The sequence below is a fragment of the Sorex fumeus genome, unplaced genomic scaffold, assembly GCF_029834395.1.
Source record: "Sorex fumeus unplaced genomic scaffold, SorFum_2.1 ptg000122l, whole genome shotgun sequence".
Taxonomy (NCBI): Eukaryota; Metazoa; Chordata; class Mammalia; order Eulipotyphla; family Soricidae; genus Sorex; species Sorex fumeus.
Genome location: NW_026606179.1, coordinates 37,781,813 through 37,799,376, shown reverse-complemented (window position 1 = coordinate 37,799,376; position 17,564 = coordinate 37,781,813). Strand labels below are relative to the sequence as shown.

The window sequence follows — 17,564 nt, the reverse complement described above, 5'->3', positions numbered from 1 at the left end:
AGCTTTCACTTAAATAATATACTCATTTTTTCATTTGTTTTCATTTTCCAAATACCTAATTCAACAGGATTTTGAAAAACATTAAGATCAATATGAAAGAAATATCTACTGAAACCAAATGTATGAAGCAAGAACAAGCACACTTGCAAGAAGTGAGTTCTGAGTTTGGCTCTGAACAGTATAGCAGGCAAGATCAAATATTTTAAAGTTTTAGCAATCAGTATATAATGTACAACCTCATATTTTTTTAGAGAGTGACCATGACGTCAAAGATAGAGTCTTCAAAAATAGAATCATGGTCATTGACACAGGTTTTCTACTTGATGAGCCCAGGATCTCTGTGCTCTGGGTTCCAACACACACACACACACACACACACACACACACACAAATACACACATGCACACCCTCTCTCACATATGCTCACAATACTATCACATGCTCATACATACACACACTTAAACCTCTACACATAAAATACTTTACTCCAAGGAAGAAAGGGTATGACTCGGAAGGAAAGGAGTGAATCTATGGATTCACAACCTTAAACACATTTTATTGGAAAAGAAAGTAACGCTCAGTACAAACCTAAGAGGTATTTTGCGTATTAATGTCAAAAAATTTGAGAGCACTTCCATACGACTTTGCAACAATGCATAATTTAATTTGTCTTACCTGGTTTAAAAGTAATCAAACAGGAACGATTAGTACAAGTACCTTCTGGGAAAACTAGTATCTTGGGAGAAAAGAAATAGATTAAAATTTCAGTCTAACTAATAGATGACCTCTTTACTCACTTTCTTATGACTTCTCATTTAGTTCCCAATTATTAAAGGTAAGGTAAAGGCCCTCCCGTTGATCATCGATTTGCTCGAGCGGGCCCAGTAACGTCTCCATTGGAGACTTTGTTGTTACTGTGTCTGGCATATCGCCTACAAGTGGCCAACATGGCCAACCCGAGTTCGATTCCTCTGCCCCTCTCGGAGAGCCCGGCAAGCTACCGAGAGTATTCGATATGCCAGACACAGTATTCCCAATTATTAAAAAATAAAAATAAAATAAAAAGCCGATAATTGATTCTAACGAAAGCTAGAAATAGATTACCTAATTTTACTCTAAAAGTGTAGTCTGATCACTAAAATAGATAATGGATTAAAGCTTTGACTAGAGAATATACTTTACAAATGTTTCTTAATAATTATTATAAGGATAAAAATAAACATAAAAGATAGATCTGAAATCATGCTCTAAGCGCATATTAGATAATATTGAAGTATTTTTTCTACTTCTATATAGAGATCCTTTCTTGTTTGTTTCTGTTTTTCTATCAATGGTTTTCATTTCTATGACATACAATAGAAACATACTGAGGAAATAGAAGAAATACTTATAATATGCATCATATGTACTTGAACTAGTTATATCTGAAGTACCACTTACTATATTTTTAGTTTTGGCATACTTCTTTATGCATTCCACATTAAAAAATATGCACTACATGTATTTTCCCCATTAACCAAATAAAAATTAGCAGCTTGATTTTTTATTTGAAGTTTCTATAATTTAGCAATGTATACATTGCTAAATACCTAAAATTAAAATTGACAATTTCTACCTTCAAAATAGCCAGTGATGTGGGGCTGGAGCGATAGTACAGCAGGGTGTTTGCCTTACATGAGGCTGACCCGGGTTCTATCCCTGGCATCCCATATGGTCCTCAGCACTGCCAGGAGCAATTCCTGAATGCAGAGCCAGGAGTAACCCCTGAGCATTGCTGGGTGTAATCCAAAATAATAATAAAAATAATAATAAAGCAAAAAATAGCCAATGATGTGCATTTTATAAGAAAATGAAAATATTACCAGGCTGGTCAGAAACAATTACCCTTTACTTCTAAAGTAAAAATTATGAACAGGTAAAATTCTACCCTCCAACAAAAAACAAAAAACAATGGGCTTCTTATGACAAAAGAATTCACTATTGAGTCTAATTCACTGTCACTGTCACTGTCACTGTGCTCCCGTTGTTCATCGATTTGCTTGAGCAGGCTCAGTAATGTCTCTACTGTGACAATTGTTACTGTGTTTGGCATATTGAATACGAGCAGAAATCCTACAGCTACACTATTCCCCATGAACCAACACAGAATAAATCATAACCTCTTGGGGCTGGCAGGGGCATGAAAAGTCATCTCCTATCTCTAATGAGGAATTCTTTCTACAATATCCCCCCCAAGTGGTTGACTCGTCAATGCCTGAAAATTCCAGGCAAGAATTCCAAAAGATACCCTTCTACCTCTGGAGAAAAAGCTACTGAGATGAACAAAATGAGCTGAACCAGATCTAACTGTTCACTTTCACCTACAAGCACTATATAAATTCCTTGGAACCAAGAGAAAAATCAACCCTTTATTCCCAATATTTGATCTTCTAAGGTTTTTTCTTTTCTTTTTAAACATCATTCTCACATGCCTTGATTGCTAAGAGTGACTAGTTGGTCAACAACCCTTGGCATTTTATTTATTTTTGTTTCATGGTTACACCCAGTGGTACTCAGCGCTTACTCCTAGCTCTCAGCTCGATCATTTCTGGCAAGCTTGGGGAACCATGTGCAGTGCCAGGGATTGAACCCAGGGTCAGATGAATGTGAAAACAGAGCTCTGGCAGACTCTCTCCAGCCCTCCTTTCCCTTTAGAAAGGAAATCTAGGCTGCAGCAATTGTTCAGTGGGTAGGATGTTTGTCCTTGTACATGGCAGACCCAGGTTTGATGCCAGGTTTGATGGTCCCCTGAGCCCACCAGAAGTGATCCCTGAGTGTAGAATCAGGAGTAATCCCTGAGCACAGCTGGGTGTGGTCCAAAAACAAATAGGAAAAAAAAGAACAAATAAAAAAAAAACAAGAAAAGGAAATCCAGAGGAAGTGGTTGGTGGAGGGACAACTGTTTCTTGAAGGAGCTCGATAGATAAACTCTCATATACTTATTCCATGAAAATCCCTGCCTGATTCTCCTCACTAAAGGTTAAAGATCTCAACCACTTTTTTCCTTAAACCCACCATATGGTTGACATAACTGAGTTTCAGGGCCTCATCCTTAAAGCAGTCAATAAATTCAGAGGCAAGGAATGGTTTTACCTGACATGAAGCAAAAACTGCTTTGAATAATTTGGAGATGTCAGAGAGAATGACAGAGCCAGAACGGGGTCTGTCGAGCATGCAGTTTGCATGTGTGAGGCCCTGAATTCAATCCTCAGCACTCTGTAACCTCCCCAGTCCTCCCCCCAAAAACAGCACCCAAAGTGGTATTTGCTGACTCCTGAGAACTATGGCAGCCCCAAAACAATGTAAGAAAATTTTTTAATGAATGACATATTTAAGTCCAAGAAGTAGCTCATGAGGAAGAAGACATCTTTAAATTCATTCATTTCTTCTGCTTCCATTAAGCAAAAGCCATCTATCATGGGTGTCCTCAGATTTTGCTGAGATGCCAACAACAAGTTTAGAAGGTACAAAAATTAACTCTCAATACATTTCAATAAACACCTGCATATTACCTGGGGCCATTCCCCTCCTGATGTGGCTCGCTTAATTATTTCATTTATCGTGTTTTTTCGTGAATCTGGATCTATCCGGGACACCAACACTGGCTGAATAGCCTGCAACAATCCTTTAGAACAAACAAAAGAGTTATAACCAAGTCATCATATTGGCCAAAGCAACCGACAGATGACAATGGATAAATTACAGAACAAATTCTCTAGAAAAATTGAGATGAAAGTCATTTTTTGAAAAGCCTCCAATTCAGAGCTTATTAGAACTTGGCTCCCAGTGATGTTCCAAAAAGAGTAGTGCATATTTATTTACACCTAAAAAATAATCACCACTTTAACAGAAGTCAGCAGCAAGAATATGAAAAGACATAATGTGGGGCTGGAGTGAGCACAGCGGGTAGGGCATTTGCCTTGCATGCAGCCAACCCAGGTTCGATTCCCAGAATCCCATATGGTCCCCTGAGCACCGCCAGGAGTAATTTCTGAGTGCAGAGCCAGGAGTAACCCTTGTGCATTGCTGGGTGTTACCAAAAAAAAAAAAATAGACAAGACATAGTGTGTAACCCAAGTGTGCAGGCACCAGAACTAACAGTGCAAGCAGCAAATCCTGGGTGTGTGTGTGTGTGTGTGTGTGTGTGTGTGTGTGGATGTGGATGTGACTTGTAACACCTGGTCATTATGACAACAAACAACAATGCAATTTTCTCTTTCATGGCATTCTCCCTCAGTTGACAATGAGTCTACGGCCATACCACCCTGAATGCGCCCGATCTCGTCTGATCTCGGAAGCTAAGCAGGGTCGGGCCTGGTTAGTACTTAGTACTTGGATGGGAGACAATGAACTCTGGGAAAAGACTGCAAGGCTATCTTGTTTTATTTTAAGAATATCCTGAAAATGAATCGTGAATTCTGATTAAAGGGCAATTATTATAATTATAATTTACTAAAACTCCATTGTGATGCATTTAAAAAATTTTTAGGCAAATTCTTTCTTAAACAAATCAGGGGTGTCAAAAAAAAAAGAGTCTTTCATAGCCGAATAATAAAGTTGCAAAGATCCTCTTATTTCTCCCATGTCCCCAGGCGATCAGACGACGCTCATGCCCTCTCTGTCACTGCTCATACTGGCAATAACCTGGGACATTGGAGACCAGTTACTTAGAAACTAATCCCCTAGGGAGAGACCAAAGCACCGGGTGGGAAAAAACATTTCACTTGCTTCATTATTTTTTATGGCAGGAAGCACTTACTGTTCCACATCATCATTTTCAAAGAGTTACACATTGTTCCCTTGTGGAGATTCTCGGGTAATAATGAAGAAAACCAAGTTAGGAGAAAAAAGACTTAGTGTGTTTATCAACCCTAAGATCCCAGAGAGACATTTCTGAAATAGTATGGATCGGATGTTTTTCATGAATTCTCTAGTTAGATCCTCTCTTGCTTAGACAAACCAACAAACAAAAATCAACCATGCATGGTATTAAAAGCTTGTCTCTCCAGCTCTGTATAAGAAAAGAAACACTACTTGAAAAGATACATGTACCACTGGATTCTTTCAAGCATTATCCACAATAATCCAGGTATGAAACAACCAAAGTAGCCGGTGAATGCCCAAGGAACTGGCAGGTACCACCTGGTACTTTGCCAGTGACACATGATAAATGTATACCGTCTGGACATTTACACAATGACAATTTCCTAGTAACACTATTCTCAGAATGGATCCTTACAGTTAAACAATGAAAGACTCTACTCTGTATGTGTGTGTGAGTGTGTGTGTGTGAGTGTGTGTTGTGTGCACGCATGCATGTGTGCATGCATACATACACGCATGTCCATAAGCACACAAAGATACATTTGGGCATAGAAAATGATGAAATCTTGTCATCTGTGAAAAGATAAATGGGCTTGAAAGGAATAAAAGAAAGTGAAATAAGTCAGGAAAAAATACTATAGAATTTCACTTATTGCAAAATTCTAAAAAAAAATCTCTAAAACACATAAAAGTGAAACTTATAAAGAGAAGAGAATGGTGGTTACAAAAGGGAAGAATAAAATGGGGGTAAAGAGCAAGAAGGAATATCCCAGAAGTACATTTTACATGCTGACAGATGCTAATTAAAATGACTCCAAGCATTTCATAATTAGTACAAGTATCAAATCATTAAGTGGTACATTCGAAATAAATATAATCATATATGTTACCTATTACTTTATTTCTAAATATATACACACATATACATACATAAATATATATAAACAAAACTTGGGGGCCAGGTAGTACAGGGATTAAAGTGCTTGCCTTGCATACAGTTGATCCTGGTTTGAACCCCATACTCCAAATAATACCTGAACACTGCTGTGTGTGGTGCAAAAACAAATCTACAGATAAACAAGCCAAAAACGGTGATAGTATAGAGCTGAAGCCTTAATACAGTGGGTAAGGAGCTTGTTTTGCATGTGGCCAACCCAGGATTAATCCCCAAAATCACATTTGTCCCAAATGGTTCCCCAAGACCTGCCAGAAGTAATTCCTGAGTGCAGAGCCAGGAGTAACCCCCAAGCATTGCTGGGTGGGGCCCAGAACAAAACAAAACAATAGAAAGTAGTAATAGTACAGTGTTAAAATATGATTTTTAAGAATTATAAAGGGTGACCACCAAGATAGTACAGTGGGTAAGATACATGCCTTGTACACAGTTAACCTGGGTTCAATCCCTGGCACCCCATATGGTACCCCAAGCACCAACAGGAATGATTCCTGAGTGCAGAGCCAGGAGTGAGCCATGAGCACTGAGAGGTATGCCCCAAAGATCAACAAAAAGTTTAAGTTTCATTTAAAAAATAACAAATATTAAGGCAACAGAAAGAGAGAATAATTATTTTCCCAAATTCATTTTTTGATATAGTACCTCGCTGAAGGAAGGAAAGCATGAAGCACTCTGTTAATTTTAAAACTATTAAAATATCTACTAATAAGGGAGCTGGAGTCACAGTGGGTAAGATACATGCCTTGTACACAGTTAACCTGGGTTCAATCCCTGGCACCCCATATGGTACCCCAAGCACCAACAGGAATGATTCCTGAGTGCAGAGCCAGGAGTGAGCCATGAGCACTGATGGGTATGCCCCAAACATCAACAAAAAGTTTAAGTTTCATTTAAAAAATAACAAATTATAAGGCAACAGAAAGGGAGAATAATTATTTTCCCAAATTCATTTTTTGATATAGCAGGTAGGTCATTCACCCTGCAAAAGACTGACCAGGGTTTGTTCAATCCTTGGCATCCCATACAGTCCCAAAACCCATCAGAAGAGATTCCTGAGTGCAGAGCCAGGAGTAAGCCCTGAATATCACCAGGTGTGGACCCCAAACAAATAATAAAATAAAAATTTAAAAATTATTTTTAAAAAAGTCTACCTATAAGCTATATATGACACTTCCCACTTAAAGCAGGGGCATAAAAATCCTGCATGTGCTCTTAACAGTACTTACTGCCAATCAGAGGCACCTGCATGTTCTCACTTCGAGTCACCATGGAAGGCAGCCCAGCTACCACACAAGCGATTCCGTCAAAGAATGTCGAATGAGGAGCCACGACAAAAATTGGTGCTTCCGCGGCGCTGGCCATCTTGCCTTTCACGGACACCATGAACCCCATGACAAAGAACAAGGCGTGAGCCAGAAACTTCAGAACAGGCAGGGTCACTGTCCTTTGGAAAGAAGCATTGCAAAGAGAGAATTAGCCTTGCTAAGTGCTAACAGGAAGGCTCTACCCTAAAACACATCGCAAGACCCAAACATGTTTGAACGCTGAATTGAAAAATATGAGCTAAGAAGAACAGCTTTTAGCTGTGTGGAGCTTTTTAGCTGTGTGGAGCTTTTCTGTCAGGCACAATATACATGATATATATATATATGTATATATATACATATATATATAGCCCAGGACCCATGCTGGTATTAACAGGGGTTACTTACTTTCATCTCTGTTTTATAGATTTAAACACTTCTTAAACATAGGGGCCACACCCAGTTGTGCTCCAGGGCTGGGGCCACTCCTAGCCATGATCAGCCTATTAGTGCAACACTTGGAAGCCATCAGGGCCACACTGGCAGTTTGGGGGGTACATGAGGGATATACTGATTGGTGTGGGGCAGGGATGGAGGGCTGAGGACCACCCAGGATCAGCGGGAACAGACTTCGAGCCTGACAGATATTAGGTAAGTAACTACTCTACCACTTAGCTCTCTCTACAGCCCTACATGATTTCTTGATTCAGACTATTCATCCAACATGTTTTGTTTCTCATTTGATTGCCATGGTTAATAGAAAACTGAAAGGAATAGATGAATCATGAGAAACATCCCCTGTGGCTTTTTTTTTTTAACAACAGACAAAAACTTGAGGTCTAAAATCAAAGAGGAGGATTTGTAAAGACTGCGGTGTTGTTAGTTTCACTTCACACCAACCTGTACTCAATACTGATATTTGCTCATTCATTGTAACAGAGGTCCCCAAACTTATCTGGCCTACTGCCTGCCTCCTTTCTTGAGAAAAGATAATGAACAAAAACACTCTGTGTGTGGCCCCCAACCCCTTGGAAATCTACCTTCTTTAAGAGAACAGACATAAAACACCACCATCTGCACCCAAGGCTACAATGGCCCCCTGGATCATTTCCATGGCCCCCAGAGGATGGTACCCACCACTTCAGGAAACACTGCATCTATACATGAAGTCAGCAGAAAATTTTGTATTTCTTAGTTTCTAGAATGGTATTTCCCAAAAAGTTTTGGAGTATGAGCTGGATGTAAGGAATAGCCCTATGTGCTCATTACAGTGCCCTGACATCCTTCTCCAGATTTCTGCAGAATCCATACAAGAATCTTCGCTTTCAGGACAGACAGATTATAAATCAGCTCTTCCCAACAGGAACAGACTTTTACCAACAACATTAACTCATGGCTAGCTTCTTCCTTCATGCTAATTAGGTTGAGAAACAATTCCATTCTGCTTCAATACTGGTGATTCCTAAAACTAGGATTTATAAAAAAATTGCTATTAGTAATAATGACAACATAACTGTTCCACTTATTATATCACTGCTTAAAATATATAGTTACTATTGGAGGACAACAGCAAATGTGAAAAATGAGGAAGAGCAAAAAGAAAGTCAGGAGTTTTTCAGTGCCAATGTTTTAGGCATACTAATTTGGTATTTCAGAACCTGGAACCAATCACTTTTTGCCGGTAACTCGGAAAATAAAATATTTTGCTATCAGAAAATTAAACTTTGGAAGGTGGGTATTGGGTGGTGCTCAGGAGGGACCCCTAGTGGTACTCAGAGCCCATATGAGTACAAGAGCTCAAACCCAGGTCAGCAGCATGCAGGGCAAGTATATGGTCTCCTGGACTCTCTTTCTTTCACCTTCTGGACCAGAAAATTACAACCTTAACAGGAAATTCAAAATTTCTGGAGCAGTCATTTCTACATTTGATAAATTAAGAATTTCATCTGAGAAACAAAAATAAATTATTAAAGTTAAGTAGAGAGTAGTCAGAGAAAACTTGTTCACTGACTAAACCATAATAAACTCCTCCTCTTCATCTTGATTTGCCTAGTGCTTAAGTATAATTATTTCTTACCTCCTCCAACCAGTTAGCGGGTGGGTCAGCTTTTCAGGACAACATGCTGTGGGGATTGCAGCAAAGGGCCATGCCAGCACTAGAATGAATGCAATCAAGAAGGCACGAATTGGAAGCAGGATAATTCCAAGAAAGAAAATCTGGAAATCAAAGTTGATAAAAATGGATGCATGGACATTTTATTTTAATGCTGTAGTTATAGACACATGGAAGAGGAAAATTTTACGCTATTCATGCATGAACCCAAGGAAGAAATGAACACAAGACCCTGTCAGAAAAGGATCTAAGCACAAAAAAAAAAAAAAAGACTTGGCTGATATCACAAAGCTCCTTATTGACATGAAGATACCAGCCCTGCAATTGTGTTAATTAAGCCACATTCAAGTGTGGGCTATTGTTGGGGTCATTGGCATCAACATGCTAAGCAAAGAAAACCAGTACTAGAAGGCAACTTTAGCTGCATATCTGAAAACAGATCGAGCATGCTGGCAGAACAAAGAACGTGCATTCAACTTGGCCATTAGAAAAGCTTCCTGGAAGAGCTGAAGCCTAAAAAGTCTTAAAAGATCAGCAGAAAGTAGCAAGGTAAGACGGAGAATTTTCCCTTTGAGAACCATAAGTAAGAGCATTAGTTAAGGCATTCGAGCATGAAGACCAACGTGCATTAATTTTATAGACTGACTAGGCACTTGGAATGAAGGAATTTTTTTAAAAAAAGATTTATTTATGTTATTGATTTCCCATTTAATTTATTACAGTGAGGGAACGACTCAACAGTATTTCAATCTTTGGAAAATTTTTCGAAGCTTTTTATAGTCCAGCATTTGCTTTACTATTACCATCTTGATGCCAGGGATTGAATTTAAGATTTCCTTCCTACATGCAAGGCAGGCACCTGACCACTGAGCTACATGCCCCTATAATCTGATTTATTGAGTAAGAGGGAAATTGTCTGCCATAGAGGCAGGGAGAGGGGTGGGATCGGGTGGGGGGAGAGATACTGGAGACACTGGTGGTGGAAAATATGCACTGATGGAGGAATGGGTGTCCTATCATTGTATGACTGAAACTCCGACATGAAAGTTTTGTAACTGTAGCTCACAGTGATTCAATAAAAAAAAAAATAAGAAGAAAGAAAAAGAAAAATCATCTGCTCTTGGTTTTTTGTTTGTTTGTTTGGGGGCCACACCTGGCAATGCTCAGGTCATATTCCTGGCTCTGCACTCAGGAATAACGCCTGGTGGTGCTTGGGGGACCATATGGGATGCCAGGGATCAAACCTGGGCCGGTCACGTGCAAAGGCCTTATCCACTGTACTATCTCTCCAACCCCACATTTGTTCTATTTTTGGTTAAGTATTCTCCTCTTCTTAGAAAGAATGCTGCAGTTATGGAGGAAAATGCAAACCTGGATATATTTAGTCCAGTGGGCTTATCAGTTCTGAGAACAGTATATTAGTAGCTCCTATTAAGTTTCCACTCTTTCTTTAGCCCTCTCAATTTTACCTTTATGTCTTCTGAAATTAAATGAACTAAGGGCTGCTAAGTTTCCTAATGAACCGACCCTTTTGTTTTTTCACAAATAGCCTCTCTTTATATCAGGTATTATAATTCCTGGAAGTTTATTTTTCTGATATTAATATGGTCACATAAACTTTTTATTCTTTTTGATGGCGGGGGGGGGTCACACCCAGAGATACTCAGGGATTACTCCTGGCTCATACACTCAGGAATTACTCCTGGCGGTGCTCGGGGGACCATATGGGATGCTAATAATTGAACCTGGGTTGACCACGTCCAAGGCAAACTCCCTACCTGCTGTGCTATCACTCCAGCCCCTAAAATTTTTCATACTACATTCATGGCACATTTTTTTCCACTTGTATATTTATTGTTTCCCCCATTTTTATTTAGGCCTCATGTATTTATCTTTGACATGCATGTGGTACAGATAATCTATAACAAAATTTGTTATTCTGCTCAATCTGAAAACATCTGCTGTAAAACTAGAATGGTTAGTTCCTTTTAACATGCTGCAATTCTAATGATATATTTGGGTATAAGTCTATTATTGGTTTACTATTTCTTTTCTATATAGTTCATTCACTTTTTTCTCTTTGTTTTCTTTGGGTCCATTAATCTATTTTTTAAGTATTCCTTTAAATTCTTCTCTGGCTCCTTGCCATACATTTTTGTAATTTTAGTGAGCATTTCCTCTGAAAATTACCAGGAGTTTACTTAACACATCAAAATCTACCGAAAATTAACACTGTGCCATGCCATATAAAGTGTTAGAAATATGGTACAACTCCATATCCCCCATTCTTTTAGTATTTCCATCATGCTTTTTTACACCAACCCAGGTTTAAACCTCAGAAGTTAATGTTATTATTTGTGTATTAAATGATAACTTTTGGCTGGAGGGATAGCACAGTGGGTAAGGCATTTGCCTTTCACACGACTGACCCGGGTTCGATTCCCAGCATCCTATATGGTCCCCCAAGCATCGCCAAGAGTAATTCCTGAGTGCAGAGCCAGGAGTAACCCCTGAGTATTGCCGGGTGTGACCCCAAAAGAAAAATAAATAAATAAAATAACATTTTAGCTCTTTGACAAAAAAAAAGGTTATTTCCCTCCATATCTGAATTCTAATGTTCTCCACTTCCTCCTATACATTTGTGTCTGAATCTTGCATCATTTTCTTACAGTCTAAAGAACTTCCTTTAGCATTTCTTACATGCAGTCCTGAGAAACAAATTCCTTCTTCTCCCATTTAGCTGAGGATGTCTTCATTTCCTTCCTTTCTGAAGAGTATTTTCTTTGAATAGAGAATTCTGTATTGACAGTTGGAATGTCTAGAATGTTGGTGAACTTGGAGAGTTCACTATATATTTTTGTACACTATACCTGTATCCTGAACAATCGGTTTGGGGCTCTTCGTGTTCCTAGAACGAACAGACGCCATTGGGCTACACTAGCATGTGACAAGGACAAATGGAGACTTTACTGGCGCCCGCTCAAGCAAATCCATGATTAACGGGAAGTCAAGTGATCAAGTGATCAAGTGATACCTATATCAGACACACAACTTACATTCTTTCCTTCTATTGGTTGGATTTTCAATCTCTTGTACTTTGAAACACAAGGGTTTTCAGTTTGATGAAGTCTTAGCTATTTATCTGGCTGCTTGTGTTAATGACTTTCCAAGGGCCTAGTGCCTATAACCCAAATCATAAATATTTACAGCTGTGTTCTTTTGTAAGCATTTTAACCATTACATTTAGGGCTATGATCCATTCATTAATTTTTGTGTATGAGATGTGACACAAGGAACCTTCTCTTGCCCTCACTTCAATTCTAGGAGCGCATGTTGAAAACACAAGTCTTTCCTCCACAGTATTGTCTTGGTAACATTGTCAAAATTCATGTATTACTTCCAGATACTTTAAGTTTGATTAAGTTTGACTGAGTTATATATCTATTTTTATACCTATACAAAAGTCCTAATTATTGTAGTTATTTATAATAAGTTCTGAAGTTGAGAAATATGAATCCCTCAATCTTGTGTTTCTCAACATTCTTTTGCTATTTGGTATCCCTCATGTTTCCACATGATTTTAGAGTCAGCTTGCTAATCTCTCTCTTTCACACTTGTTAATTAAAAACTGGGGAGATGGTTGCAAAAACATCATCTGAGAATTTGAAAAGAGTCACACTAAACCTGTAGAACAGTTTGCAGAATGAGGCCATTTTAATAGTATCTCCCAATACAAGAACATGGAATGTCTTTCCAATTAATTTAGGTCTTCTTTACATTTTATCGATGATGTTTTGAAGCTTTATATTCAAATCTTGTGTTTCTTTTGTTAAATTTGTTCCAATGTGCTTTTTTTCTTTCTTATGCTCTTGTCAACTGAAATTCTTTTCATTTAATTTTCATACTGTTCACTATTTATGAAAAGAAACACAAGTGATTTGTCTATATTGTTCTTATATTCTGTAACCCTGTTAGACTTGTTAACTAACGTTTTTGTCAGGTCTGCCTGATTTTCTTTATTTAAAATATCAGGACATTTGATAATAATTTTATTCCTTCCATTTTAATGCAGAAGACTTTTTCTTGCCTAATTCTCTTGCTGTAACCTCCAGTACAATGTTAAAAGGAAGTAGTGAGTGAACTTTCTTGTTTGGTTCTTTTTTTTTCTTTTTTTTGGGTCACACCTGGCGATGCACAGGGGTTACTCCTGGCTCTGCACTCAGGAATTACTCCTGGCGGTGCTCGGGGAACCGTATGAGATGCTGGGAATCAAACCTGAGTTAGCTGCATGCAAGGCAAACACCTTACCCATTGTGTTAACGCTGCACTCCTCTTGTTTGGTTCTTTATCTTAGGGAGAACGCTTTCTCTTCTACTATTATCTACTTTCTTCTTTTTCATAGATGCCCTTTATCAGATTGCACAAGTTCCTTTATTCCGATGTTCTTAAGTGGTTTTATTTTTAGTCACGAAAGTATACTTTTTCTGTCTATTGAGATGATCATGTATTTTAATGACTGTGGATAATTTTATGCATACATATTTTTATAATTTTTGTTATTGTGCTATATTCCATTTACCTTTTTCTATGCTGAACTAAAATTACATTCACGTAACAAATCCCATTTTGTAATGGTATAATAATTACCTTTTAATAATTTTTATGAGTCAGTAATTCCAATTTGTTAGCATTCTGTCAAGAATATTTGCACTTAAGATTCATTAGGAAGATTGATCCATAGCTTCTTTTTCTTTGACATACTTCTCTGGTTTCGGTATCATGGTAGTATTGGCTTCATAGAATGAATTCATAAAGTATGGGCACCAGTTCTTCGATCATTTCCTTTTTTTAAGGTAGAAAGCTATGTTATTGATTTCAGGTCTTTCACACTTGTTAATTAAAAACTGGGGATATGGGTTGGAAGATAACTCAGAGATCAGCAACACATGCCTTGCATCACAGGGCCCCAAGTTTGATCCTAGCATCACAGGGCCCCGTGAGCATCACTGGGCATGGCCCTGGAGCCCCCCCACCCCATGCCACTTGACCAAAGCAGCACTTTGGCCCGAGCATCTGGCCCAGCTAGTCAAACATCCCTGGGAGTGACCCCCCCTCCATATCCTTTTAATTACTGCTTGAGAGGCCCCAACGTTGTTTTACTAGTAATTCAGGGCTACACCCAGTGGTGGCTGGAAGTCACCAGGGTCACCTGTGGTGGCTGGAAGCACCAGACCCAGTAGTACACTGAGTCTATCAGAAATACCTCAGCAGTGCTCAGGGTACCAAGCAATGCTGGAGGTCAAACCCAGAGAGTAGCATATGCAAGGCATCTGCTGTATCACTTTAAATCACATCCCTGGCCTTTCTTCATTAAAAAAAAATTATATGGACATTTTATAACTATAGATTTTCCTCTATGTTTCCAATTCCTTTTTGTAAATGGTGTCTTCATTATCAGTCATCACCTAGATTTTACTAGTTTTATGATTTTTTTTTCTTGCATGATTGGTTACTTGGGAATTTTTAATTTAATTTTCACATATCTGTGAATTTCCCAAATTTTCTTTAGGTATTGATATCTAACTTCAATCCAATATTATGGAACATATGTAGATTATTGCCAGAGCGATAGCACAGCGGGTAGAGCGTCTGCCTTGCACGCAGCCAACATGGCCGACCCGAGTTCGATTCCTCCGCCCCTATCGGAGAGCCCGGCAAGCTACCGAGAGTATTCGATATGCCAGACACAGTAACAACAAAGTCTCCAATGGAGACGTTACTGGGCCTGCTCGAGCAAATCGATAATCAACGGGAGGGCCTTTACTTTTACTTTTATGTAGATTATTGTAATCCTTTTTCATTTTTTGAGTTTTGTTTTATAACCTAGTAGTGATCTCTCTTAGAGAATGTTCTACAGACATTTGAGAAGAACGTGTTTCCTACTATTATTAGGTATAATGCTCTACATATGTTTGTTAGGGCCAATGGGTTAGTTGCTCAAGTTTCTTGTTTCCTTGTTGAGATTTTTTGTCTTATTGTTCTATCACAAATGAAAGTAGGGAATTGAAGCCACTTTTCATTCTTGAATTGTATACTTTTTCACTTCAGTATGTTACAGCTTTGTGTATTTGGAAGGGTCTGTTGTCAGGAGCACATATATTTATAATCGATAAACACACTTGACAAATTAACCCTTTTGTTATTAGGAAACATTTTTCCATTATCCCTGATAATTTCTGCCTTAAGATCTATTTTATCTGATATCAATTATGAGTTATTATTTGCATAGAATTATCTTTCTTTTATTCTTTTACATTCAACTATTGGTTTTCTGAATAATCTAAAGCATGCCTCTTTAGAGAGCATATAGCTGGATTATGTATTTTAGCTATTTGGTTAATATCTGCCTGTAAATTAGAGTGTTTAATCCATTTACATCTGATATACTTCGTTATAAGATGAACAAGGCTTCCCCACCACCACCACATATCTCTGTATGATTTTATTTCCAAGCGCCTCCATTCCTACTTTCTTACGTGCTAAATAGATATGTTATGGTGTTCTATTTTGATTTCCCTGCCACTAGCAAAGCACAAGTCTCAATTCATATATTTGTTCACCCCAGACTTATACTGCTTTGTTATAGATACATTAAGATGCTTTTATCAGTATTCTAGCTCTTTGTGTAGATTATTGTTCTCTCTAGTGTCCTTTCATTTTAGTCTGAAGGACTGAACTATTTCAGGAATTTCAACAAGTGCTACTGACATATTCTCTGATTTTGTTAATTTTCCTTTCATTCTCTAAGGATAATTTCTCTGGATGTTATTGGATCAGTTTCCTCCTTTCAGCGCTTTGACCATAACCTTCTCCTGACTTCTCACATCCAGAATCCTGATGAACAATCAGACAAATAATCTTACTAAGGATCACTTACACATGATGGTTGTTTCTACCTTTATGTTTCCACGAGTCTCTCTTTGGCTTTCAATTGTTTGTGATGCATACAGATAACTGAGTTTAGTGTACCTGGTATTCATTGAGATTTTCAAATGTGTAGATTATATGCTTTCTTTTAAACAAAATCTGGCAAATTTTTAGTTTTCTTTAATATTCATTTTGTCTTCTTTTCCTTTGCCTTGCACGCGGCTGACCCAGGTTTGATTCTTCCATCCCTTTCAGAGAGCCCGGCAAGCTACTGAGAGTATCCCGTCCTCGGCAGAGCCTGGCAAGCTCCCTGTGATATATTTGATATGACAAAAACAGTAACAAGTCTCACAATGGAGACGTCACTGGTGTCTGCTTGAGCAAATCGATGAACAACGGGAGGACAGTGCTATAGTGCTATAGTGCTACAGTGGTCCTTTTCCTCATTCTGTTTGAGTTTGGACTCCAATTATGTTTCTATCAGTTTGTGTCTCTGAGTTTCTGAGACTCAGTTCATTTGCTTTCTTACTATTTCTCAGACCAAAGAATTCCAGTCGACATCCATTCAAGCTAGCTGATTTAGTATTTACTAAAACAGGGAATTAATATATTTTCATATTCATTTAGCTTTTTAATTAAAGGTAAACTTTAGATAAGCATAGTTCTTAGTTTTAACTGATCTATTTCCCAGGCAGAGATCAGCTCTCTGTTTGGTACGTAAAAAACACTAAACAAATATTTTTGGTTTGATAAATGATAACACAGCTACAACCAAAAACCCATTTTAACTCCACATTTTATTAAGGAAATGAAAATTAGGCTACTTTTCCCAAACCATGTAGTAGCAGACCCTGAAATAATCAAAAATGAAAAAAGAAAGTGGCAAAATTAAACCCTATAATTAAAGGCAAACATGGCAATAATCCTTAATTGAGATACTGGTCATCAATCAAGACTAATTACTACTTTTTAAATTAAATTATGCATAAAGTATTTCTAACTTTTAAACCAGATAATAAAAATATTTTCAATCAGAGTTTATTTAACTCTTCCCTAGATAACTCAAGTGACTGAAATCTCTGGTCTCTTTATATGGACTTATGGGTATATAGAGATTTAAAAAATATATTCTGACCATATTGAGTTCTATTAATCTATGTAGTAAAATTTAAGAATATGTAATTTGTAGACAAAAGGAGCATAGCTGTCAATATTGTGATCAGCAAATAATATTCTTAGTATGTTGTTTCACTTAATTTTAAGTTTCCATTGATATTTTACTATTCCAATTTAATAGATGAAGAAAGTGAAGTTCAGAGATGTTAAATGTCATATAAATTTATGCAACTAGTAAATGGTGGTCTAAATGGGTTTTCTGACTAAGGCGATATTTCCATTACAC

General features: G+C 37.8%; 1 protein-coding gene across 1 annotated transcript in view; it reads right to left on the bottom strand.

Annotated features, from left to right (window-relative positions):
* LPCAT2 (lysophosphatidylcholine acyltransferase 2) overlaps positions 1–17,564 on the bottom strand; it is an 85,574-nt gene that overhangs the window by 65,655 nt on the left and 2,355 nt on the right. Inside the window, exons 2-5 of the mRNA XM_056136593.1 lie at positions 9,200–9,339; positions 7,045–7,262; positions 3,552–3,664; positions 676–736 (exon numbers count right to left, since the gene is read on the bottom strand). Coding sequence (XP_055992568.1) covers positions 676–736; positions 3,552–3,664; positions 7,045–7,262; positions 9,200–9,339 — 532 coding nt within the window. The remainder of the gene's footprint in view (positions 1–675; positions 737–3,551; positions 3,665–7,044; positions 7,263–9,199; positions 9,340–17,564) is intronic.